The sequence below is a fragment of the Rhopalosiphum padi genome, chromosome 2 (assembly GCF_020882245.1).
Source record: "Rhopalosiphum padi isolate XX-2018 chromosome 2, ASM2088224v1, whole genome shotgun sequence".
In the NCBI taxonomy this organism is placed as follows: domain Eukaryota; kingdom Metazoa; phylum Arthropoda; class Insecta; order Hemiptera; family Aphididae; genus Rhopalosiphum; species Rhopalosiphum padi.
Window position 1 is genome coordinate 38217956 of NC_083598.1, and position 26651 is coordinate 38244606.

The 26651-nt window shown below is 25.7% G+C and overlaps 1 protein-coding gene across 2 annotated transcripts in view; it reads left to right on the top strand.

The window, feature by feature from the left end:
* Positions 1–26128, top strand: part of LOC132921786 (tachykinin-like peptides receptor 99D) — a 51520-nt gene extending 25392 nt beyond the window's left edge. For both annotated transcript variants that reach the window (XM_060984990.1, XM_060984989.1), the window contains 5 exons: positions 13624–13772; positions 20514–20829; positions 23349–23449; positions 23568–23658; positions 25739–26128. In XM_060984990.1, coding sequence (XP_060840973.1) covers positions 13624–13772; positions 20514–20829; positions 23349–23449; positions 23568–23658; positions 25739–25933 — 852 coding nt within the window. In that variant the 3' untranslated portion in view covers positions 25934–26128. The remainder of the gene's footprint in view (positions 1–13623; positions 13773–20513; positions 20830–23348; positions 23450–23567; positions 23659–25738) is intronic.
* Positions 26129–26651: the final 523 nt, after the last annotated feature.

Here is a 26651-nt window from a genome sequence, read left to right on the forward strand (position 1 = left end):
GCTAGACTATTGAGTCTATCATTATACCTTTTTAAAGTTGAAAATTGCTTTTCTGTAGAACAATTTAAAGCCCGTGTACAAAGAAACATGCATATCATAATATTTAATTATGTAGGTAAAAATATAGAAGTAGGTTCTTTTTCCTAAAAAAACTTACTCTGGGGTCATGGCAAGAAGAGTTTTGCTCATTTAAAAAAAATTGCAAAAAGGTTTTTAAATGACTAATAAGTATTTTATTATTCAATTGTATGAGATTATTTTTCATGTTTTCATGTTTAAATATTAAATATTATTTTATTTCACAAAAAAATAGGTGATATATTATTTATAAGTTATAAAAACACAATCGCTGTCAATATATTCCTAGAATGAACGAATATCCTTATCAATAACTTTTATTATATTTTATTCATAACTGTAAATATAGAATAATAATTATGTCATTATGTAAATATGTAATACAGCACGTAGCTAGGAAAAATAATTTGGAAATTATCAGACATAAAATAAATAATAATTATGCATTATTATTTTATATTTTCACTTTTTTTTCTGCGCCTCTAAAAAGTAAGCGCACTCTTATAGCCTACTCGGGCCACTATCTAAATACAACCCTGCAACCAACAACATATAAACGATATTTTAAATGTATAAATTGGGACTAGTTGCAATTCCCAGTTATTTTTATATAATTTAGACCTATGATAAATGTACCTGGCCATGAATGATATCATGAAATAAAAAAAATCAAATTGATTGGATAATTAAGACGTAATGGTTTTATTATAAAATAATAATTGTATTAAATGGTCTACAATACTTAAATATTTTATAAAGAATAAAATGAACTTATCACGTAACATTTGAAAGTGTTGCCAGGGGAATAATGAATATTTTTTATCCTGGGCATTTTACCTAATTTTAAAATCAATTTTAACATTTTCACGGACACACATGTAATTTGCTCCAAAGTGTGCTTACCTTAATTTATTAATATACTAGTTTATTAAAAATATATGTATACAAATTAATTCATCTAAAAATAAATAAATATATATATTATATTATAATACAATTACAATAATTATTAAAATGAAAGAAAAATATTGAAATATAGAGTAATCATCTAAATGTTTATTTATTTTATTAATCAGATACAAAGAAAATTAAATTCAACCTTATTCTAAACTGTTAACAGCTAAAACGTTTCCAAGGTTTTTACTCGGTTTATTTCTCTTTGGTAATTTAAAAAAAGAACTTTTAATTAAAAAGTATTTTAATTACAGTATAAAATATACGCCTAAATAATAAGGGAACTGGCCATTTACCCTATTGTAGACTGAATAATTATTTGCTGAATATTAACAAAAATAAATAAATTTGAATGTCTAAATAAATCAATTTTTCATAATATTCAAAATATCGACAAATTAAAATTATAAAATAATTGTATTACATTAGTTAAAATCTAATTTTTGTATTTAATCTATTTTAGTAATAACTATTATGAAAGAAAAGGTGAAACGCGATTTAAAATATTTTACTTTTTTGTAATAATATTTCAAACGATTTTCGAATGATCAAAGACATTTTTTTAGCAGAAAAATGAATGATTTCAATTGTTCCTTAAGCAATGTAACCTAATTAGTGTTGCAACATGAAATTTTTATTTAATATTTTAAATGAATATTCTAATAACATTTTAATAAAATAAGTTATATGAGATATTATTTTTTTTTTTCATTTATCAAACTAAAACAATAAAATAAAATAAAATAAAAATAAAAATATATAGTAGCTCTATTAAATAGGAGTATTTAGTAAAAAATAGTATTATGTTGTAAGAATTAGTATAAACACAAATATTTTTCATTCACAAATATATTTTTACAGTTGTCGTCATATAAATAAATTTCAAATTGTCTATCATATTATGAACGAATTTTTTATTTTTAAATTTATGGCAATCATCTTCTTCTATTTGTTTTATCTAAAATATAGTACTATATAATATTTAATATATTATAAAAATTACGCGTATTTTTATAATAGTTGAATAACTAAATGTCGTACTTCGAAATCTGTTGCAATTAGACTATTAGTTTTAATTATTTCTTATGAGTCATTTACTTTACATAAACAATTTTCATGTAAAATTTGGTGTTTCATTTTATTTCATTGTATCTAATATGTGATTATAACGATTGTACTAGCTCTAAACTTAAAGTAAATTAAACATTTAAACAATTACTTTAAGTTGATTAACTAGCATAACAAATTATATTTATTCACAATAATTTAAATGTCCTGTACTTTTGTTAGCGTTATAAAACAATATTTGCCTGAATTAACTAATGCCATGTCTTTGTCTCATTCTGGTGAAATTTGTATTGAGTTTTTTATATTTTAACAAAATTAGAAAGATGCAAAACAAAGAAAAGATTATAGTAAGAATATTATTTAGAGCATCTTATTTTGATATTTTAATTTTAAAACATGCTTTGATTATTTTTAAATTTGGTAATTGTAGATTCAATTACACTAATATTATAAATTAAATTAAATTAAATTAATTATTTTAAACGTAAAATTGTCTATGTTAAAAGGAATTAGACAACATATTTTGGGGCAACAATGGCGTTCTTCTGAGATAATGAATAGACAATTCTAACTACATTTTCAAACAACAAAATATAGTATAAATATATTAAAATATAACCATTTAATTTATTATTAGTACAATTATTAATTAATATGTATATACTATTTATACATAGTAATAGAATTAATAATATTTAATTGTTCATATTATATTATTTAGTACGTATTTATTAATGTAATCAGAAATAGTTGAAAATAAAAACCAGAAAATTTAATTATTTTAAACTAAGATATTTTTCAAAATCTTCCAAGTTATAAAGTGATTGAGAGACAACCCTCTTCGTCACCTTTCGCAGTGAACACAGAAAAATTATAGCATTATAATAATATAATAAGAAATTTGCGATGAGTGAATTTGGGTATTGGTACGGGGGTGATACCATTATAGCATGGTTTATTTTGTTTTGAAATAAACTATAAAAAAGTAAAAAAAAAAACAGTAATAATCATAGTAATTTGAAACTTATCAGAAAGTAATATAAGTGTCGTAATGTAATTTATTCTTATTTGAATAATTGATACAATGTTACTTAGTTTAGTGAAGAAAATCCATAGGCCATTGTCGTTTTAATATTCCGGGGAGAGTAGGGGAGTTTCCGGTATGAGAGAATGAGCTTAAATTCAATATAAGGAAAATATAATATTCGCGAAAGCAGTTATGAAATATATTGTAGTTATTTTGCTATAACCATTATTAGAGAAATATTAAAGTTTTTAAATAATATGGCATTAGAAATGTATGACACACCATTGCATTAGTGAAAAAGTGAATTATTTTAGATTGAATAACTTACATTTTACATTTATCAGTAATAATTTTAAGTTATAATAAGTGTTAGCAAATTCCCAAAATCTCAGGAATACTAAAGAATGAATGAGAATATCAAAAATTGCACGATAATCAGTTATTATTAATTAATCGTGCTGTTATTTATACAGCATATTCCAAATATATATTCATTGATTTTTGATCAAATTTTAAGATGCAGTTATATTATTTACCAATAAGTGAAAAACAACATAAGTTTTAAATTATACGGATAATAGTTTATACTTTAAATAGACAGAAAAAAAAATTTATTATTATTTTATTATTATTAAAAGGATAAAAAATAGAATTTACCATCTGTATAAAATAAACTATATAATAAATACAATATGTTGACAATTTTTTAATAAAGGGAAGCACCCATTGGCCCTACTTCCAAATATAAACATTTAAACTGATTTGAATTAAATTATTTTGTATATATATTATATATACATACATACATATAAAATATTAATAATAGGTATAAGATATAATCGCATCTTGATTTGAATCGTTTTAAATTATAATCAAAATAGTAAATACTTAAATTACATTGTGAAATCAAAAAAAAAAAAATGGGTTTATCATAGTGCTGTATGTAAGTTAATAATCTTATTAAAATTTAAAATTTTTGATTTATAATGGTAGATATTAAATTATAACTTCTGTATGATATATATCGTTATAGATATTAATATTTTATTATAATAAATTATAGGGTCATATAGCTTATCATTAAAATTAGATACGTATGAGACATTTAGAAACCAACACCGTTTAGCAATAGTAGTTCAATTATAAACTTTTAGAACGATTGACATAATACTTCACTTGGTTTATTAACTAATATTTATTTAATATTAATCGGCGTTGCTCTAATGTAATAATATCATTTAACATAAAATTACAAAGTACTTATAATTAAAAAAAAATTTTGTATTAAATATATTTTTTAATTTGTATTCCAGTGTACGATCCTTGTCTTGTGACTAGGGAATTCCCGGGAGTATTCTAACTTTATATAATATTATACTTGTGAATAATATGTTTTTCAAATATAAAGTTATTTCATTTCGCATGATTTCAAAACTACAACATTATTTTTAAAAACAATAATTACTCGGTTGACAAAAATAATCTCGTCCATGTCAAATTTACAATTTTTTGAACACTTACTGTACGTACACCATTATACAACTAAAATGTGTTTGTTTAAATCTAATTTTGACTCTTGGTGCAACTGGCATGATTCTCACCGTTTACTTCCGACATCTTCTGTGTAAATACAATAATGGACGTCCGTCATTGTTGTTGCTGTTGTCTAGGAATTTCAAGTAAGAGCGATGTAGTTTATTATAACGACCAGTGTGTTCGATTTTCTAGCAAACTATTTTTCATTTTGACGCTTTCAAAATCGTTGCTGTATAGTTTATATAATAATAATAATAATTCAATATACTCATAATATAAATATTAATTCTTATTATATCATATTATAAAACATTGCAAAAAAAAATAATTGTAATTTTATGTTAAATCGTCGCTTGTTAATTAATAGGTATTTTAATACATGTTTTTTTTAATAACAGTGTAGTACATAAAATGCTGATAATTCAATGACAGCCTGGATTAAATGAAAAAAAAAATAAACTCGCTCTTGCTTTAGTAAATGTTGAGCGGAGTGTCAGACTCTATTTCTAAGGATATTTGATAATATAATTTTATAAATTTTATTTATTTTTATATTAGTAAATCAATATATAACTAAACTTATATTTTCAAGAGCTTAAAAACAAAGAATATTGGCATGGTTAAAAAATAAAATAATATATGACCTTTGGTTTTTTTTCTTCGTATCATATTATTATAGTTTTCAAATTATAAAATAAATTAACATACCTATTCATTGATATTTGTAGTGTTGGTGATTTATATTGTACATAGAGCAAACAAATAAAATTGAAAAATATAAATAAAAAAAAAAATAAAACGATACAATTTATTGGACATTCGATTCCTTTTCTTGGACATTTTTTTGGCCATTACGCATTCACGTAACTATATATATATATATATACTGTAAAGCCTCAGCTGTCAAGCTAGGGTGGTGTTTTGAGTTATTTCACAGTGAAGTAATATAGTTAAAGCATTACAATATTTCATTCGACCATTGCGCGGGTCATCCTAAACACCACACGCTAGCGAAAATCGTCTTTCAATAATGGTTAATCATTTCTTCTATGTTATTGTTGTACACGGAAAACAATATCCGGTCCCGTACAGTCCGCATTCGGCCCCCTATTGTGCGATTACCGCGGTAGGCAGCCGTTTTAGATGACATTTCTTGGCCTCGTGCCGAAATCTAACTACTGCCGACTTATAAACTTAAATTCTCATACGCGCATATATAATAATATGATGTAATACGTTTATGTGCGTATGCATGCACACTGAAATATGTGTTTGTTCTATTAATTGTAATTAACGGCAATGACTCGGACAAAACCCTAAACTAATAAATGGATTATTCTTAAATATACACCCAAAAAAAATAAAGAGTAAGTTCAACCCACGCGTTATACATTTTATTAGACATAACCGACGTGTACCAGACCAACGGTAATGTTTTATACAGTTTTTAAGGGATATATTATGCGACCAACTACGCATATTATACCCATGGCACCTATACTACCCATTGTTTCAAAACGACAACAGAATTTAAACGATTATTGTACAAGACTTTTAATTAAGATGGGTTCCAGGTAACCATAGTGGGTTTTTTTTTAAGTAACATTTTCTTGGACATTTAGACAGTTTAAAAAGAGTGATTTATTTATTTGACTTAAAAAGCTGTTTATGTTGCAGTCAACTCAACAAATTAAGTTTTAGAAAAAAAATATATTGCCATTTTCAAGTGGATTAAAAATGCAATAAAATTAGAAGTTATTTGATATTATAATTATGTGGTTTCTTACCAAATAAATGGCTAGATAAAACTATCAATAATAGGAATACCAACGTAAAAAAAAACTATTTGTTTTGAGCGGCATATAATGATTTAGTGTTTGAATATTACGAGCAATTAAAAACAAAAATAAATCGATAGTTAACTATAATAATAATAGGTTTTATATCTGTGTTCTTTGTATTGCGATATAAATTTATGTAATGTTTAATTTTCAACGAATAATTATTATAATATTCTAAACAATGCAATAAAATACTATGTGTACTAACTGATAGGTAACTGTGGATAAAGTCGTTATGAAACATTTAAGTTTCTAACTACAGTTACCTGTAACGCCATTACATGGAGCATAAATCATTTTAATATTGTATACTAACCACGAAGCCTAGAAAAATTATTGATATCCGAACACGGAAAAATATTTATATTTTCGGGCGAGTGTATAGCACCAATACACACACACGCCAACGCGATTTTGTCGTTTACGAATAGACTTGAGGATATATTATTATATTGTATTGTATCGATTTGTACTGTAATGGGTTTAGTATAAAAGCTATTCTGCCCATTCTCGGCTATTATCAAAAATTCAAATACTATTTTTGTGATTCTTGAAATGCATCTATTTTAAATACGTTTAAGAATTATATGATTTATATACTTATTTTATTATTTTATAGTTAATTATTTAAAAATACTGAATACAAAAATAAGCTCAAATATACTTGAATTCTAAGCTAAATGGCTTCACTTAACTAAAAAAAAAAAATATTTGTATTCAATTATAATAATTTATAAAACAAAAAAATCTACGAATATAAGCAAATACTCTAGCTGGCCCTGAAAAATTCTTATGGACATATTATAAGTATTTGAAAATATTTGAAATACTTCATAAATGTGTTTTGTTAGTAAAATGGTTATTGAAAATATATTTATATAATTTTTAATTAAAGCACCTATATAGCTAATAAATATTAAACATTTTAATCATTTTTTAACAGTATTTTTAACAATATGTATGTGATTACAATAATATTATAACAGCGTTTGAACGCTGGAGATTATATTTTTATAAACATTAATTTATATATTTTAGATATTACAAATGAAATAAATTATAAATACAAGGTGATTCTTTTATATCGAACAACTATTATTTCAAAATCTATTAACGTTTTAAATTTTTTGAAAATATTTTTTTTACATCATTTCTAGTCGAAATAAAACAACATCATTTGAAAAAATGATATTTTTAAAGTTTATATTTTTTATCTTTTTACTTTTTTGAATGACAACATACATTTTTAAATGTATATTCTACAGCAAAATAATTTTCGGAGTATTTTGATTCATACAAATCTGTACTCGGAAAAATAGTTTATGAGCTACCTACAACTATTTAAAGTTTAGATTAGCAGAAAGGAATGGTACCGGGATATCCAACAGACTGATTGTTTGCTATTTGGATCACCAAAACTTTAAATACTTATAACTAGGGCCTGAAACTTGATGTATTTGCATATTTTTATCTAATGATTATTGATCACATTCGAGGCTCGTCTTTACAGAAATTTGATTCGTGAAGTATAGAGTTTAATGCAACAATTTTTATTTTGCATTTTTAGGGAATTTTATGCTTTACGGTCATTTATTAGTATTTTTGGTGCATTTTATTATTTTGTATATTTTTTTACATATATTTGCATTTTTTTTTGTTAAAAGTTACATTTTATTGTAACACTAATACATTTAGTTTCCAATAGCTTGTCGATTATCGATGTTCATTATCTTTATAATTTATTGTTGTGATCTTACATTATTTAATAAACTTAAACTGTATGCAGATACTATTTTAGTTCCGCTGCACACTATGTTAAAATTTAATTAATAATAATTACGATTTATGATAAATTAATTGTATAGAATGTACATTTTTAAAAAAAATTAAAACATTAAAAAAGTCATTTTTGGTATTTTTGTGGTCGTCATTTTAATTTTTTTTTTTGTTTAATTTTTTTTTAGTATTTTTAGGTTATTAAGTTCCGGTCCTAAAGTTATATCTCATGAACTACTCTTCCAAATTTATATTATATGTATCATACTATATTTTATACCAAAATACGCTAAAAAATATTCTGTTACAGAATATGAATTTAAAAATGTAGGTACGTTGTCATTCAAAAAAAAAAAAAAAAAAACACTAGTGAATAAAATATCTATAAAAAAAATATTGTTTTATTTTGACTGAAAAATATGTAGAAAAAGATATTTTTAAAAACGTTAATAGATTTTGAAATAACGAATGATGAGTGTTGTTCGATAAAAGAATTACTTAATAATAATATTAATATACTATAGCTACGTATCATTGTCAATGACGAACTCAACGTCTTGCGCAGATGAAAAAATATATGGCATTATATTTCAGGTATATGGAGTCGTTTTCGCACGATTTATCGTCGTCTCCATCGACAGAACAATAATTTATTCTCACGCCCGTCGCCCACATACTATAATTGTATTTACCCATACCCGTATATCGAGTACCGACTTTGCCAGACTGTGCGATGTCGTTATTACCTTTATGTACATATATATTATATATAAGATTGTACCGGGGACACGTTAAACTTCGATAAACAGACCGGAGCCGATGTTTATCGTCGCTAAATTATTATATGTCCGGCGCGGCAACGGGACTGTCTCGGACATCCGACACACGTGACCTATGATATAACAACGATATACGTAGTACCCGGAGGATGGAACAGATATTCACGCTATTATTATTACTTACACGAGCTGACCCGATGAAAACGATGTAGTAGATATTACGTATTGTGCTAGTGAAATTACAATTTATAACATAATATTTTGATTCCAGTATCTGTTATTTATTTATAATACGGCATCAACGGTATTACGCCAGGATTTCGTCATATACCGTGTTGTGCAGAGTTAAATAATATACTCGACTTATGCTGCAGGTAACGTTTTACCGACATTATGCTACCTATATACACGTCAAATAATATACGGAATATTATACATGAAATGGATATTATAAATGCGTTTGTCAGATTATATAGGGATGTTTGTTATACTAATGTTGCCGATCAATTATTATTAAGTTCGCTGCTTGTGTGTGACGAATTAGTTTTCTTATGAACTTATTATTTATTTGAATAAATATTAAGAAAATGATTTAACATCTGCAAGTTCTATCGCTTTCTTCTACAACGGTTCCGATTTTTAATTACCATGATAAAAATATTTATATTTATATTAATGGACACTGATTAATTAATGTAATAATATATTATATGCAGCGTAGATAATAACAAAAATAAGTATTAATATTCAATAGTATTTTTCACCAATTTTTTAAAATGTACTGTATATTATGGTTGAATAACAATTGTATTAAACTGCATACATCAAGTAGGTGACGACAAAAAATTACTAAACAACAAAAATTAATCTCAGAGGTTAATTTTATAAAAAAAAAAAAATGGGACATTATTATGTTTCCAAGACAATAATCGGTAGAACCGGACTTTATTATATTATAATATAAATTCGATGCCTGAGCACACCAAATAATTTGTCAATATCTTTTACGTTAGGTCGGAGAAAACCAAAAACAAAAAAAACCATTGTGTTAACTTCTACCAGGAAAAATTAGATTATATTTAAGGACGAAATATCGAATTTGAGGTGTTTTTGTGTAAAACGTGTTATTTCCAAAAACCATTTTTTTTTTCGGGAATAATGATTTTCTGTTGCAAACGATCCAGAAAAGTTAAGAAATATGTGTAACTTAAAAAAAAATAATATTTATTATTGAAAAAGCAAAATGTTTGAGAAAATAAAATTATGTGATCACGTTTTGAAGGTTTTTTTTTTTTTGATTTGCTGCAAGACGTGACATTGCCGGAAATAATACGTTATGAAAAATATATGCGGTTAATAGTTCGTTTTGTGAATTTTTTTTCTAAAGATTATTTCCTTAGTATTATAATATTGTTTCTAAAAATATTACAATACGATTTTGTTTTTGTATTTCTATTTTTTTTATACTTAGCATCAAGTAATATAAAATAACATTTTAAAAATATAACATAATAGGTACGTGGAAAATATTTATTTATATCGTATCCAATAAAAAATAAAACAGCCTTGTTAAATGTTATAATTGAGTATAGAAATATTCACTTCTATGAGATAATATTAAATATATAACAATGTAAAATAATATATGATGTAAATATAATAATATAAAATGTATATAGTATATACCTATCAAGTAATAATCGTTAATATAAAAATAACGACAACATATAAAAATTAAAGAGCATCTTCCTTTGAAATAAAAACTCCGTTTTCATCTTTTAAATCATTATTTAGTTCTTCAATACTTGTTTTAAATATATCACAGCAAAATTCTTTGACACTTTTAAGAACTATAATTATATATATATATGTTACGGTAAATGATGTTACATCGGAAATTAACGTTATTCGCCGGTTATTTACGTTATTTACCTACGAATGTGGGAATTATCGTTATTTTCTAGTGAATAACGTTAATAACCGTATGATTTGGGAAATGTTAATTTTATTTTAAAATAATGTCCAACGAGCAATGATAAAGTGATCGCTAAACTAATTGTGGTACTAATTGGATAAATCAATAACTCTTTATCGGCCACAGATAAGGTGGACACTGGGCCTATACAGTATACAATTACTATACATATTATAACATCGGTATAGCCGTGGAGATAACATTTGAAAATATCATACGTAACGAAAATTTATATAGATTATTACTTTAGTATGTGTACAACTGTCGTCGTATTTACCACTTATTTAAAATGGCTATCGATATTCAAACTGTTCGCACAACTTTCAACGAAAAACTGAAAAATATTCTCACGAGCAAACGAGATGATAATAACTCATTTTTGTCTACTAAAGACTACAATGATGTTATTGAACAAGTCAAAAAATCAAAAATGTGTTTAAAAATTGTCGGTGAAGCTAAAACAATGAAGGACTATCGTGTAGTACGTAAGTACGATATTTTAAAAATAAATGGAAAAGAACGTCTTATTAGACCAGTAGACGAAAAAAATGTTGTATTGTATTACGTTAAAATTGACGAACTGTTTGATATTCTTCACGAAACACATTCTGCCATCGGCCACGGAGGGCGAAATCGTATGATGGCAGAACTGAAAAATAAATATTGCAATATAACAAACGAAACAGTTATGGTTTATTTAAAATTATGTGTTCAATGTCAGAAAAAAGCAGTGCACCCAAGAAGAGGATTAGTATCTAAACCAATTTTAGAGTCAACTTTCAACTCACGGGCACAAGTTGACCTTATAGACATGCAATCTCAACATTATAATGACTATCGTTTCATAATGAATTACCAGGATCATTTGACTAAGTACGTAATATTGAAACCCTTAAAATCAAAACGCGCTGAAGAAATCGCTTATAATCTTATCGATATTTATACGTTATTTGGGGCACCTGCAATATTGCAATCCGATAACGGGAGAGAATTCGTTAATTCGGTGATTAATGAACTTCATATAATGTGGAATAAAGTCAAAATCGTTCACGGAAAGCCAAGACATAGTCAAAGTCAGGGGTCAGTTGAACGAGCCAATAGAGACGTCCAAGAAATGCTAGCTGCTTGGATAAATAAAGCATTTTTTCTATTTTTAAAAATACCTATTTTGTAGTAGGTATTTGAGATTCACGTGCATATCTGGTCTATAACAACAATTACCTGTGTATTTGGTCATTAATGTGATTATCCGGTTTATAACGATAATTACCTGTGTATTTGGTAAATAACGTTAATAACCGGTGAATTACGTTAATTTCCATTTAACATCATTTACCGTAACATATATAATTTAATTGTATATATATATCATTCTGTTTTGGCTCTTTTACATAATTCATCAGTGAAAGTTTTTCTAGACATAACTTTAATTTTATAAATTTACAATTCGCTTTAGAACTGGTACTTGGGTTAGGATAGCTTCATAATATGAAGATGATATTCCTGCTATTTTTTTTGTTAGATTATTGAGTGACACAAAATTAAAATTAAATAAATAATAATAATAATCAAATGTAGATAGGTATATTAATAGTGCTCATTAAATTATATGTTTTTTATTAGTCATAAACTTGGCTTTTATTAGATCACGTCTCTTCTAATTTATTATAAACAATAAAACTATTTAACAACTAAAAATAACTTAGAAATTAGTATTATTCATAATAAAAAATATTTAAATTTTAAAATATATTTTGTCATGGGAATATGGGTTTATAAATGTTAATATGGTAACAAAACTTTTAGTACTCGTATTTTCAAAGAAACTATGATCAACAATCATGAACTTTGGTGAGAAACTACTACAATCGATTGAATATGAATACGCTTGTCATATAATTATTTTTATGTTAACTTTTATATATTTTTTTTATTTATAATCTTTGGGTCCATACATCATATTTTAATATGAATTAATCAAATAACTTTAATTTTAAATGGTTTATAACGATATTGTCATTAACACCTTTTGAATAAAATTTAATTTAGTTAATAAAACAATACAATTACATGGTTAATAATACATTACAAATATAATCATGGATAAACGTAGTTTTAGAAAAATGTAAAAAGTGGACTCTATAATTTACTACAGAAAATAGTATGTTTTGAAAGAAAGTAGATATAGAACGTTCTGAGAAAAAAAAATTCTGCTGGAAATAACACTTTTTTTTTTTTTAAAAAAAAAAAAAAAAAAAAAGTAATAATTTAAACTTAATTTTAGTTTAGTCGGGTGGTACTACTGAGTACCTTCCCACTCTGTTGTTTTCACCGCTATTTCACTCAACAAAATTATTTATTGTACAAAATTATGTATAGCTTGTAATTATTCTTAATAAAATAAAAATAAAAAAAAAATAAAAAAAAAAAATTTTAGTTTAGACCTAGAACGTTTTGACTAAAATTAATAATTTCAATCGATTACTCGCTATTTTCGATAATAATCATTAATCAATACATAACTCGATTTTATTTAAAATGGAGAACACCCCATTTATGATTCTTATATGTTTATTTTATTTTTTTTAGTTTCAAGCTGCTCTGCTGCAACGATGGAACCTACCATCGTTCATGTGCGCCTTTTGTCCATTCATACACGTCCTTTCTATCACGGTTAGCGTGTTCACACTGACCGCCATAGCTGTGGACCGGCGCCAAGCCATACTCAATCCGTTCGCGTGAGTATATATTAATCGCAGCTTGCAAACTTTTGAGAATTGGGTCGCATACTTGTCTTTACGAGATTTAAGGGTGAAGCAAATTGCAGATGGTTCTAATCTACGTCTGCGATGTTATGTCTCGTAGTTATGAAAAAAAGGCATGCGTGCGATTAATCCTCACTTAGGTAATATAATAAAGGTATTTCATTGCTGCAGATATAATATTTAAATAGTAAATGTGGATTTATTTCAGTCTATGGTTACGTATTTTTGTAACATTTCAGTTGTTGAAGTGATTTTCTATTTATTTATTTTTTCATAGTAAATAATAATTAATCAACCGTAAAAAAAATTACCATCGAATTACGATGCAAATTAATCACGTTTCATCCAAATTTAAAATAAACAATTCACTATTATTTTTATTGTTAGCTAAACTAGTACAAGCGCATAAAAAACACGAATTCCAATGTACAAATAAATCCGATGCTTGATTACGTATACATTAATTGAATTTAATGTTCGAATTTTTAAGGGATATATAAATTTATAATCTGAACTTGTCTCGATTCGCTTATAAAGTTTAGGCATAGGGTATAATGACGGTAGTAATGCGTTTGGTGTTAATTTAAAAGAAATATATAATATATCATTATCGTATGGTCGGAAAAGATTCTGAATGGATATCAGTTAAAACCGTATTTTTTTTTGACATTTATTCAAAGACTATCCGTAGTTTTTTTTACATTTAGATAAAAGACTATTGAAAAACCAAAATACTCATGTTTACAGTTCCGTATAGAGTCAACTTTTGATCTGCAAATATGTGATAATGCCATACAAAACTTTATAAACAATTCTCGAAAAAGTGTTCAAAGGAAATAACACAGTAAAAATAAAAAAAACAACACTATAAAACTGTAAAACCAATACTTTCCTCATCTATACGCATTCGTTGTGAAATAGCTATATTTTAATATTGTTTAGTATCAAATTTCGGTATATTTGAATGATGAATATCGTGTGGTTTGTGACTTTATCGACACTTTACAATAAAATAATAACATTATTTGTTTAGTTAAAACTGCTTAAAATTCTGATTTGAGACGTCGGCTAAATAAAAATTGAATAATATAAATTTATACGTGATTTTTATGTACAGAAACATTTTATATAATGAATAATGAACATCGATATAAAAATGTTTTTTTTTTTTTTTTAATATCAATTCTATTACTGCCTTTTAACTATTATTATTAGTCTATTAATTTAAAATTTGAATAAAATCATTAATCATACTTCTAATTTCGTAACTGTAGTAAGTATTTACTTTTCTTCGGTCTTCAGGTCTTCGTCTTTCATATAAGTTATATTGTAAAAATTAGAAATAGTTGTGAGTCTACCTGCAGCTGATCCTATAATTGTAGGTATATGTTGTTATTCATATAACATGTCAACATAATGCGCCTATTATTTTTCGCCATTTGATGTTTAGTTAATACTATATTTATGTAATATTAGTATATTATGCTCTAATCGCACGTCATACAAGTTTTTTTTTAATTTTTTAATATTATTCTGTTACCAACAATTTAATAAATATCAATATTGATCTTTTTAAATAAAACTTAAATAATACCTTTTTCTTATGAATTCTTCATAATATATTATTATTATTATGTATTTGTTTTATTATAAAATCACAGACACATATCTAATAGTATAATAATTTTTGAAGAAATAAATATAAGTTATTAAGTATTAGATAACTAATATTACTTTAAATTTAATCAAGCCACTTTGACTATAACTTGCAACTGGATCAATTTCTTAAGTAACTCGTTTCTTTTAACTAGAAACACAATCTTACTATATAACTTATAACTAGTTACAATATTAATAGAGTGACTTATCCATCCAGTATCCACATCATTGTTTACAATATAATAATAATATATTTCAGTGTAATAACGTATATACATTATAAATAATATGCTTGTTGTGTGTATACGCCATAGTCCACAAAATCGCAAATACTAATCCAACGAAATCCCTTGGGTATACATTTCGAATAAGAAATCCTAAGCACGTACGTTCATTATTATTTTACATAAATAATAATAGTGCGTAATATGCATGTGAATAATGGACGATGGTATTTCATTGCAGAGTTTAATGAATGATGATAAACAAAATATAATACAACCAATTTGATATGATCAGCAGGGTCAGAAATCGTAACTATAATAATATGCATTATGACGTGTCTGCAGTATAATATAACATCTAATTAATACTATACGTTGTCTTATGGGTCCGGACGCATATTATGGACAGTATGGACACAATAATATTATAGGTATTAAGAGTTTTCACGTACCAAAAGTAAAATTGTCTGCGGCGCGTGACACTATTGAAATTATATTTACGCGAATACACATACAACACGACGTGATATTATTAATATACGTTCACGTGCATCTACCCTGCAAAGAAGACCTGAAATGAAAGAGTTAGTAAATATTTATTTCCATTTAAGCTTTCGGGTTAGCCAATACCAACTTGTTTACACTGACAGTGGTGGTACACATCGATTGCACGTTCTACTGATTCTTCGAGTAAACCACATAACTACGTGGAACAAGAGCGGATATATTATTATATAGTTACGTCGTTATTATGATAATAATAATATGATATCATAATATTATTATTATATACATAGGTATAAATAGCATACTATGCCATAGAATGTCGCTTGCGAGAAAATTATTCTTACGAGATAATTGTTTTATTTTCCTTACCGCAGAAAAAGTTATTTCATCAAACCGAATCACTCAAGTGTTGTAAAACTAAAATGTCCTATCTATAATGTTTTATGAAACAAGTGTTGAGAAAAGAGTATAGCACATTCTACACGATATATAAGTACCTATAGTCTTATTGTAATTATAATTTTTAGAGTATAAAATTTAAAATTATGTATTTAGTGAAAATGATCATTAAAATATTCTATTGCTTAATCAACATTATTCATTAATATTATGATCTGTTAAAACGAAAATTACCAAGACTAATAATCCTAATAAAATAAAAAAGACGAACAATGTCATAGAAAATTAAAATGTATAAATAAACCAAAAATCGTTATACCGAAAATCGTGACAGACTGACACAAATATTATACAAAAGAGGCATAACCTAGGTATTCTCCATAAAAGTAGGGTGAAAACTTACAACTGACTATTATAATAACAGTTCAATATTTCAATAATAATAATAATAATAATAATGGTGATTAAATAGTAAATAATTATTATTATGTACGCAGTTTAAAATTCTAATCACGATAATATTTGATAATTTATATTTTAAACAGTATGTGTATGGATTTTTCAAAGATTCATTCAGTTGTACAAAATAATCATAATAATAATTTAGTTATAAGTATAATACAACTATAAGAAACCAGCGAATTCGATCTACTGTACGGTAGGTTTCTAATGTATACTATAGGTTATTGTTGAGTACCTTTTCACTGTATAATTCACTGTATTGAATGTACTAAATTTGAATTCAATGATTCAATGGCGCAAATAACGATTCTGTGTGAATAAGTGCAGATGCTTTGTATTAGAATATATCAATCAATTCAAATTTGACACATCTATAATGATGAATCTACTCATGGATAAGTCTTATTCATAAATAGCTAAGCAATTTCCCCAGTTTTTTTTATCTTTTTTTTCACTATTGTATTGAAAAATACAAAGGGCAGTTCAACATTTGACTCCTTAAAGTACAAACTAGATTACATCTTCTACCACTCTACCAGAAACAATCTTTAAAGACTAAATTATTTTTATAATTCAACAACATGAAACTAACACTAAAAATTAAAAATTAAAATACATTATTATAAAATCAATATATTGCTCCACCTAAAATTTAAAGTACTAAAATTATTTAAAAATGAATAAAAATACTCAAAATTGTGAAACTAATACCTTTTTTGTATTTAATATTTATACAAAACTTAGAATTTTTTACAGGAAACATAAACCAAATAACATTTTTATTATCAGAAATAAAAGGGTTATCCCTGGTAGAAAAGCTAAAGGATTCCGTTTGAGGACCAGTCAAACATAAAAAAATGCAAGTACTTTAAATTTCTGAGCTGAGCCGGGCGGTTTTATAATTATTATGTGATTCTTTTCGTCGTTTTTATAGTAGTTTTTATAACCTGTAGTAGTAAAAATACTTCATTTTTCTATTTTGAGGATAGTCTGGTAAAAAAAATTGTAATTAGCTGATACTTCTGCGAATTGAAGTCGAAATTATTATACTTAAAATTTAATACTAGGTATCGTATAAGTTGGTTGTTTAATCTAAGGTAAAATTATATTATTATTAATAGAAAGTAAAGTATTTATAGTTATATAAATAAATTATAAGATATTCTTAGAAATACAGACTGGTACGTTCAGTTTCCATTGCGATTAGTTTTCGTGTGAAATTATATTGAATCATTAAATTCAAATTTAACGCAGAAATACAGCGACCTACTGAATGAAGTATTAAAAGTAATCCCAACACTGGATCCCATCGTAACGGTGATTATAACAATCAAATTCGTCGATATTTCCAACATTAATCTAAAAATATAAACCAATAATGTATTTACAAGTACTATTTTAATTTTAAGCACACTTCTGTACTTTCCTAAAATCACTTATGGCAGTTAGTAGTTGTTATCATGGATGTACTACATTCAATTTAAAAAAAAATGTCATGATATTTATTGGGCCGTTAAAAAATAATTGTAATTTACATTATGAAATTAGTTATAAAACAATAAAAATATTATCTTGAGATTTTAAAACTGAAGACACAGTCTAATAAAAGTAGCATGGTGAATTATTTTCAGGCTTTATCTAAAAACTATTTATGACAATATGATATTTTTTTAATCATGTAAAAAGCTTTTTTTGTTTACAAGTTAAGTTATATTATATGCGTATTATAGAGAGAGAAATATAATAATTTTATAAAATTAATTTAACCATCATTTTTCAATATTATATCCATAACATTAACTCCAGATTCCAGTTACTGTATTTTTTTATACATTTTAATCAATCAACAAATTCATCATCATGATATAATAGGTATTATTTTTTCTTTTTCATCTTATTATTCACTAAAATATATTAATTAGGGCTGAGGAATAGGATTATTGTTGATTGGAATATTTTTTTGTTTTGCTTTGCCTTTTATGATAAAAACGATATTTTTATTTACAAATTTTGAATATTCTAAGTCTAATACATTATATTACTATTTACTGCATAGTTCAAGAATAAACATGAAAAATGAATGTTTTGTTCAATTTTTTATCACAATTAATAAATGACTTGTTAACTTTTGAAATTTTGAAAATCGTTTCTTAACTTACCCTCACGTTAGAATACGATTATTATTTAAATTTTAAATAACAATGGTTTTTAAAGAACAAAAAAAAAATAATAATTTAACTAACATTACGAACTTTTGGTTTTTTACTTAAATATATTTAATTATAAAATGCTTACCTTCACTTTATGGTAGTTAGAAAATCGTTAAATTTTTTTTTTTTTAATTTTAAACATATTTAAACAAAATTAAATGCATATTTTACTATTTTTTTGTCATCTTTTATAAATCGTAGTTTAAACTTTGGTTTTCAAACTGAAGTTTTTTTTAAGCAAAGCGCTTTTTCAGTATTATCTTAATCACATTTAATTTATACTTCAGTACTTCCACAACTTCTATTCGGTATATTAAACATTTCTTAACTACTTCGATACAAATCTATATAGTCTGGATTTAGGTGGTGGATGTTTAGTAGTAAAATATTATTTTTTTATAATACTATCGTATTGTGCTATACATGATAATATTTATGAAAGTAAGTACATTACAAAATATTGGATCAAATAGATTTCTTTTTTCTATTTATAACAATTCTTTTTACGCGCTTTTTATACGAGTAGCAATAGTAATATACACAAACGCTTTAGCTTTTATTATCTTCTCAACCGTACGACGTGCGCACTCACCTAGATAGGAATGCACGTAGAAAAGATAAGACCACAGTGGATCAGCGAACATTATGTGTAAGCTTTTGACACGCATTGTCGTGGATTTGAGTCCTTCGCATACCATGCGCAATCTGTATCGTTTAACTGTGTGTGCATTTCTTATGATCGATTGACCACATGGAAGGTCCGTGATCGTGTTAAAGTAAATCAATACATTTTCTATAGCAATATCCGAAGCTGTACATAATTCGAGGTGAAAAAACCTCGACTGCAGCTCTCTAACGACCACATTATTAAATTTGTTTCTCTTCAGTTTAATTGATGATACGGTGAATAGGACGCGACTCATAATATTATATCCGAGACAACCACTAGTCCCGAGAACAAAAATAAAAAACTGTAATAATGGATGCATAATTTCTTTAAAACTGTCAAATCATGGTTACAGCAGCAGGGCTATCTATGACACACAGAAAAAAAACTCTATTACAGTACCTACATTTAGCTATTTAGGTTTTATATATATATAAATATATAATAATATATAATTTATTTTACACTCACGGGAAAAGCCCTTTTTTATTTGTATTTATCATATTATATAGTCTCCTAAATATATGATAATTCCAATATGATGATATTAATGACAACTACAGTTGCGGTGCGTTTGTGTTCACAGTGCAAGAACATCGAAGACCCAATGCCTGTGCGTGATTGCATTGATCTGGATCGCTGGCTTGGCGCTAAGTTCACCGATGGCGTATGCACAGCGGGTAGTTTTTGTGTCCGAAGACTGGCCATTCTGCCTGAACGTCAATCTGTCAAACAACGTGATGCTCGTGTATAGGGCAATACTAGTGGTCGTACAATACGTCATACCGCTTTCGATCATGACTTGGGCCTATTCGGGGATAGGATTCGCGCTGTGGGGTTCGTCGGCTCCCGGAAACGCACAGTCACAAAGAGACTTGAATCTGATGAGAAATAAAAAGCGGGTAAGTCACCATTGTATTATGACTTATGAGTTATGACTTATGAGCAATATTATTGTGGTTTTTATTATAGTTGATATATAACAACAGTCACTGCGGTGTAAACCAGTTATTACGTATAAATAATGATGAACATGATATGTAAATATTATATTTGTGCATCGGAATATTATATTATATACTTCAAATAAAACTTCATAATTCCATAGAACCGAACAATGAGTTTCCAAAAATTACTTTTTTTTTATCAATTCATATATAGCTGTCACCGTGATCAAAGTATGCTATAATTTTATCATAAAATTGCCATTTGTAATTATCATTGATTTATTTCTGAATTTTAAAACGTTTATACCTACGACTAATTAGTAATTACTGTAGATACTGGTAGATTCGGCTTTCAAACATTTAAGCCCCGATTAATAAGGATCACTTAATGTTTTCCCTTCTTACTATTCTTAAAACTAACTAAATTATCTAAAACCAAATACTGTATGACTACAATTAAAAATAAAATGAATTTTCCAATACTCTTTATATAGTTTTTTTTTTATTGGTAAAACATAATATTATTATTTTTATATTTTTTAAGCAAAACTCTATTGTGTAACATAGAACCGTACAGATAGTTATAATAATTGTTGCATTTTTTTTTTAATTTTAAAATTTTCAACACATTATTGATTGAAAAAAAATGTTTAAAATTATTTTAATTTCACTGTTAAATATATTTGAGATAGATATTTAACTTTTTTTTTATTATTTATTATCTTAAATCCACAAAAAAAACAAATCTGAAGATTTTTAATAATTTTTTTCAATTCTGTAAATACTGGATGGGTATTTTTGAAATTATTTAAAGTACAAAAATAAGTCTTTAAAATGTCCTAATATTATTTGATTTTTACAATTACATGGATACTATTTGAATTAACGTTTTAAGTTGAACCAAAGTTTGGCAAAAATGTTATTGAAATGTTCTATTATTCAAATAGATATATATTTACATAAAAAATGATTCAAACAATTTGAAAATATTATTATTCGAAAAAAAAATAACTAGAATAATTTCAAATATAACGCTAATACAAAATACAAATGTATTATAGAATGATTTATATTCATTTTAATATTAGTATATTAGGTGATTATTTTATTATAAACCATTCATTATTTCTAAAAGTATTAAATTTTTTGAACTATGATAAAAATTAGTCGAATAATTTTTTATTCGAGTTATCATAATTGAAAATTTTTCAAATAGTCATTGTTAAAAATTATTTGAATAAATTATTATTTCACTAATATCTAAGTAAAAATTTCATTCGAATGACGATATTGGAAACTCTGAGCAGAACTATATATTATATCAAATTGTTACGTATTTGATATTATTATAAACTTTTAAATGCGTAGGACATATTTTATTTTTAAACAGCGTAGTATAAGCTGTGAAAGCTGAGAGCATTTATGCGTAATAACAGCTGGGTTAGCACTTTAAATAATATAAGTACCGTTTATTATGTATAGTATACTATAACATAAATTCATAAAAGTACGTTACGTTCTTTATAATTAAATACAAATTATCAAAAATGTTAAGTTCAGAAAAATTGACTTCTTGTGTGGGTGATTAATCCAATTGTCCGTTTGATATAATATTATTGAATATTATGGTTTGCGTTATTTGTGAATGTCCTATAAAACTCTATTTTGTTACAATACTTGAATCTTTTCCGTTTCACGCTATATTTATTTTTATTGGGTCGATTTTTCAAATGTGTAATCTTGAATTTCAATTGGCGCTGAAAAAAAATGATTTTTACCTTGTGACCTATACCCTAGGTGGTTTTGTATATCAAAACGGGGGACGTTTTCAATTTTAACTATCTAACTCATAGAGTAAAAATGATTTTTTTTATCGACATCCTATAGATGCCTGGTTTGAATATTTTATATGTATTCCTAACATGTTAAAACGTTTGCAATTTTGTTTTTTAAGGATTATCTTATATCTACACTTTCTATTATTGTTCGTATGCGTTGTAAATTTGTAAATATACCAATTTACAGTTTATAATCTGGTTTCTAAATGGATTTTCTTTTTTTATAGTCATAACTCATAGGTTCACTTTTTTTAAATAACTATTATAATATATTATACTTCTTGTCCTAATTTTTTTCTCCTTAAACTTATGGTATACGTTCATAATTCATTCTAAATCTTAAATAAAATTAAGTTTCCGCTTTTATCTCCACGCTTACATCGACTTTAAAACGGTGACTAGAAATATCATCCACATGACTAACTTAGTTCTCGTAAATATCCCTTTCCGAAGTCTTCTAACACGAAAACCACATAATAGATCATGCACACTTACACGCACACAATCAATTATAAATTATAATAACTTTATTATATTATAATATATAGGTAATACATAATATAGTTATTATATTTTATAATCACATCAAGTTAGAATTCAATGATATCAAATTTAACACGATTATTTTTTTTCAAGGTCATAAAAATGCTTATCATCGTCGTCGCTCTATTCACGTTATGCTGGTTACCCCTGCAAACGTACAATATATTACAACACATATTTCCTCAAATAAACGAGTGAGTATAGTATTATTATTATAATGTTATAATTTTTTTAATAATTTAATTTTTTTATTGCCAAGACTGTGCATTTGATAAATAATAATAGAATATTTTATTGTCAATTTTATTTTAGGTATCCTTATATCAACATAATTTGGTTCTGTTTCGATTGGTTCGCCATGAGCAATAGCTGTTACAATCCATTCATTTATTCAATATACAACGTGAGTACAGAACACTTAGTTTAATAGATAAAAACTTTTTTCCAACCAGTAGTTTAATTATAATCATATTTTATTTGTAAATCGTAACCAAAAGTGCAAATGTAAACTGTGATTATAAATTAAAAAATTTTCTGTCATATAATACTTTGATGATATTTTAATATTGTTTTAATATTGACACATATCAGACCATTTTCTGTGTGGATTCTCGTGTAAATTAATTATAAACATTATCGGATTATATATAGGTATAATATATATAATACGTATTATCTATAATGTAGTTTAAACGTAGCCACTTAACAGTCAGTAAATAACGTTCCACAATATGACTTTTTTAAAGAGAACTTAAAAACAAATTTAAGAAAATTAAAATATAAGTTTGTATTTTATATTATTATTACCTACTTTTATTTTTTATATTTTAATGAAATCTATGGATACACCCAAAGACAAGACCACTGTTGGTTATTTTTTAATAATGGCAATTTTTCAAAGACATGTTGTTGTAAAAACCAGCAATTTGTGTTTATCTTAAAGTTAATATTCTTAACCAAAGTATTTGATGTTTATTTTAATAAAAAATAAATGTTATAATAATAATATAATGACTATAAAAATACAATTATCCAACAATTAATTATTCGCTTAACAGAAAAGTTTATACTTTATAGTTTATATGAAATAATTTCTTATGCATTATAAATGTTTTACCAACGCCATAATTCTTTGTATAAATATAACTCTTACATCAAGAGCTTGTGAAAATCATTATAAGGTAATAAAACATTAAATTTGTTAAGAATTCTGTACATTTTTTGTCAGTCATTTTTCCTTATTTTTTATTATTCACTTAACTTTTAGTTATTATAGTAATACATTAGTATTACAGATTAAAATTGCCAGTATTTAAAATATATTCAAAGTTTAAAATGTAATATTATTTATATTTTTTTTATAATATGTCAGAATTTATACAGATAATAAAATCACTGGTATTCTACTCTGAAATTAAATGTTTGCCCAAGTACGAACTATTTAACGAAATAACAACTATAGATTTTTCAAGTTTATCTTTCTCTTAAATATCAATAATCAGATAATACATACCTACAGATGTCCCTGTCCCATAAATTGTATAAAAAATTTTAATAAATAATTTTACAACAAGTAAAACCGTTAATTTAACCATAAGAAAATCACATTTTCACATCATAATAGAGGAAATCTTTACTGGTTACTAAAATACATTATCATGGATAATATATCATATAACAACTCTTATTACTACGTTTTTTTATTGTAATGCATGAAAAAATTATTTTTTCTTAACAAATATTTTGTCATACATTAATGCATTTTAAAACTAATATTTATTTGGAATTTTAAAACCTTTTTTTAAATATTTGTAGTGAATGTTTCTTAATTATCATTATGATGGTAAAATTAATATTCACTTATAAATTTAGCTGTTTAAGTTTCCACTTATACAGATAGTAATACTTTCAGTAGAAAAAACTATGTATTAAACAAATTAATGGATGTTAGTTTCAGTACGCGTGATTAAATCGTAAATCGTGGTTTACTTTTATTTCAATGAATCAATCGATCAGTTTTCAGAACGTAGTTTTGAACGAGAAATATTTCGACAAATTTGAACTTTTTAACAACAATTTTTAGTAAATCAATTCGTTCAAACTGAAAGTATCAAAATTTGCATCAACAATAAAATTATATAACGTCTATACAAGTAGTAAAAAAAAAAATTAATTGAAAAATTTCGGATTATCCTGTTTTCGCGCAACTACGATGAAGAATTCGATTATAAATGATAGTATTCTAGGTTTTAGAAAATCGGAATTATTATTGGTGACATCGTATCAATCGGTCGCGTAGACGATAACATAATATTATAATATATTTTACCCCGTAAAACGATCGCTAGTAAGAATAAGTTACCGCACGACACAGTGCGGTTGGTTGGGCATGGTGGACTGTGAACAAAAAAAAAAAAAATGAACAATTTACCTATACTGAACACAATGCTGAGCTTTACGCCGACGATAATTATTATTCACAGGAAAAGTTCAAACAAGAATTCAAAATGCGGTTAGACTTCATGGCGGGTAAGAGGCGGCTGACCAGAGATCTGAGCGCGTTTTCCAGCGGCCGTTTCGAGTGGCGCACCAATCACGTGAACACACACGAACGAAACCTGAAGCATAGCTCGATCGTCACCAACGACACGCCACTGATACTCACGCCCGACGCGTGATCGAACGATAGACCGATTGAAGGGCTGCGGCCTCGTGAGACGTTATCAATTTAATATTTATTTTTGTGCAATTTTTATTGTTGCGGTGTCGATATAAAATATGTTTTTTGATTGTCTTCCCACGCAAAATAATATTATAATGAAACATAATATATCTTGGCTGGAAGAGCACCCGTTCTCGTTCTAGAAAACCAATTTATCGCATGATTTTTTTTATCATCACTTTGTTTTCTTACTCCTACTATAATATATTTCTTTCTACTTGCTATAAAATTGTTTAAATGATTGTTTATATAAACACATATAATAATAAAATATGTAATATAAGACTCATAAATTATAAAATAATTATTGTTTATGACATCGATACTAAATCGATTCCGATTGGTTTTTCAACTGAATATTGTTCATTGAATGTATTTGTATATGTTATTATTTATTATTATATATAAGTATATCTACTATACTAATTCCAATCATTATTATTTGTGTTTAGTATTTCATAAAATATTCTAATTTTCACAAAATAATGTTTCGTCGTATATTTTCCACGACCAAAATGTTTTTCTATAATAACTAATTGATAAATAATTATGCAAACCCATACGAAATCAGTTTGCTATATCTACTTTAATACGTTGTTTCTTAGTTCTCAACTAGGATTTTAGAAAAAAAAAATGTTCCTTAGATCATTGGTCTTGTTACCGCATGTACAATT